The sequence below is a fragment of the Silene latifolia genome, chromosome 2, assembly GCF_048544455.1.
Source record: "Silene latifolia isolate original U9 population chromosome 2, ASM4854445v1, whole genome shotgun sequence".
In the NCBI taxonomy this organism is placed as follows: domain Eukaryota; kingdom Viridiplantae; phylum Streptophyta; class Magnoliopsida; order Caryophyllales; family Caryophyllaceae; genus Silene; species Silene latifolia.
The window spans coordinates 27,839,016-27,840,605 of NC_133527.1; the positions used below are offsets into that span (position 1 = coordinate 27,839,016).

The 1,590-nt window shown below is 34.7% G+C and overlaps 1 protein-coding gene across 1 annotated transcript; it reads right to left on the reverse strand.

Moving 5' to 3' along the window:
- Positions 1-706: 706 nt before the first annotated feature.
- On the reverse strand, positions 707-1,350 carry LOC141638006 (uncharacterized). Its single transcript, XM_074447463.1, has 2 exons — positions 861-1,350; positions 707-768 (listed from the first exon to the last, which is right to left on the reverse strand). The coding sequence occupies exons 1-2, from the start codon at positions 1,348-1,350 to the stop codon at positions 707-709; spliced, it is 552 nt and encodes a 183-aa protein (XP_074303564.1).
- Between the last annotated feature and the right edge of the window lie 240 nt (positions 1,351-1,590).

The following is a 1,590-nucleotide window of genomic DNA, read 5'->3' on the forward strand; positions in this document are numbered from 1 at the left end:
ATCATAATTAGTGAAATATTCTCAAAAAACTTTCTATAATTAACTTATTAACACATGTTGGAAAATCCGATAAAGAATTCCAGTTGTTTGTGTTGGAATCTTTGTTATTTGACTCCTTATTGACCAAGCAAGTATTCACTGTGTAGGCCTTTTATCAAGTCTATTCTGCAAGGGTTCCTGCCTTGGTTTACCAACAATATTGAGAGAGAAAGAAAAAAATGGATTTATCATAAGCTCTTATGACTGAAAATTCATATTTTTCCAATTTTTAGTGAAAATCCAAGATTTTTCAAATTTGAACCAAACTCAGTAATTCCTAATCTCTTCATAGACCCACCTATTTTTAGTTACGAGGTGTGACAAGTAAAAAAAGGTTTGAAAATATTTATATGGAACAACCAAACATAAACATGTAATTTCAAATGTTGTTTGCAAAGAGATTTTTGAGTATTTATAATAGTATTAACTACTAAGCATACACTCCAATGTGGGTTAACTATAATAATATATGCTCATGTGTTTGTATATCTTCATTTTTTTTACCGCTATTTATAATAATTATACATCTAACTATTTACTTATTCATACGTTTACATATTTGTAGACTACATTAATTTGGCACCTACATAAATAAAATGTTATACATAAATTCATATTATACCCGTGCAAAAACTAGCTTGAGTGTTAACTTGGCTTGCAAAACACGTCAAGGAGCATATAAGCTTAAAATCAAGAAATGATTAGCCATTAAATAACCACCAATAAACTCTAGTGATAATAAGCACACAACCTTCATTAAGAACAAAGCTTCATAAACTTTTTTTTTTTTTTTTTTTTGGCAGCAGTAAAATCGTGTATACCTAAACTATCCATAGCTTGACAAGCAAGACTATGGGCAACATTATTGAAATGCCTAGGAATAAAACTAAAAGCTAAGCAATGAAAAGAAGAGAAACAATCATAGATATCTTCCAAAACTGCCTTTAGCAGGTGATGTGGTCGTTCCATCCCCGTAAGCTGCAGAATGAGTGATAGACAGTCGGAAGAAATCTCCAAATGTCGTAGTCCCCTTTCCCTAGCCCAGGAAAGCACCAAGAAAACACCAAAACCTTCAGCCTCCAATGCTGATTCCGCTCTAATTTTCCTGTCTGTGTTGTAGAATCGTTCGCCATTTTCAGACATAGCAATCCACCCAACTCCCGCCTTGTCCAGTCCCTTCCAACCCGCATCCACCATCACCCGCACATTTCCACAATCACCGATCCTACCCACAACACACATTGGGTTACTATTACGAACCCAATTCACACTATTCTCCTTGATAGAAGTAGTACCCCCTCCAAAATGCATGAACCTTTTTTAACCTCTGAAATGGCTTAAGTGCTTAACCATTGATAATTCATAATAATATAAAAATATCTAGAAGATTAGTTCGCTTGTTAGCAAAGCTTACAAATACATAGGTTACCGAGATCACTCCATTAACAAACCTAGCATGTCGTCGCCATTAAACAAGACTCTTTCTTCGGAAAATAATTTATCGAGATCACTCCATTCTACAGCCACTTGAATGCGGCAGTTGTCGCGCTC

Excerpts from the sequence above, each read along its gene's own strand:
- LOC141638006 (XM_074447463.1), bottom strand. The coding sequence starts at position 1,350 with ATGCATTTTGGAGGGGGTACTACTTCTATCAAGGAGAATAGTGTGAAT. Across the intron at positions 769-860 it reads TCAAGCTATGGATAGTTTAG|AGTTTATTGGTGGTTATTTA; the intron begins GTATACACGATT and ends TATTATCACTAG.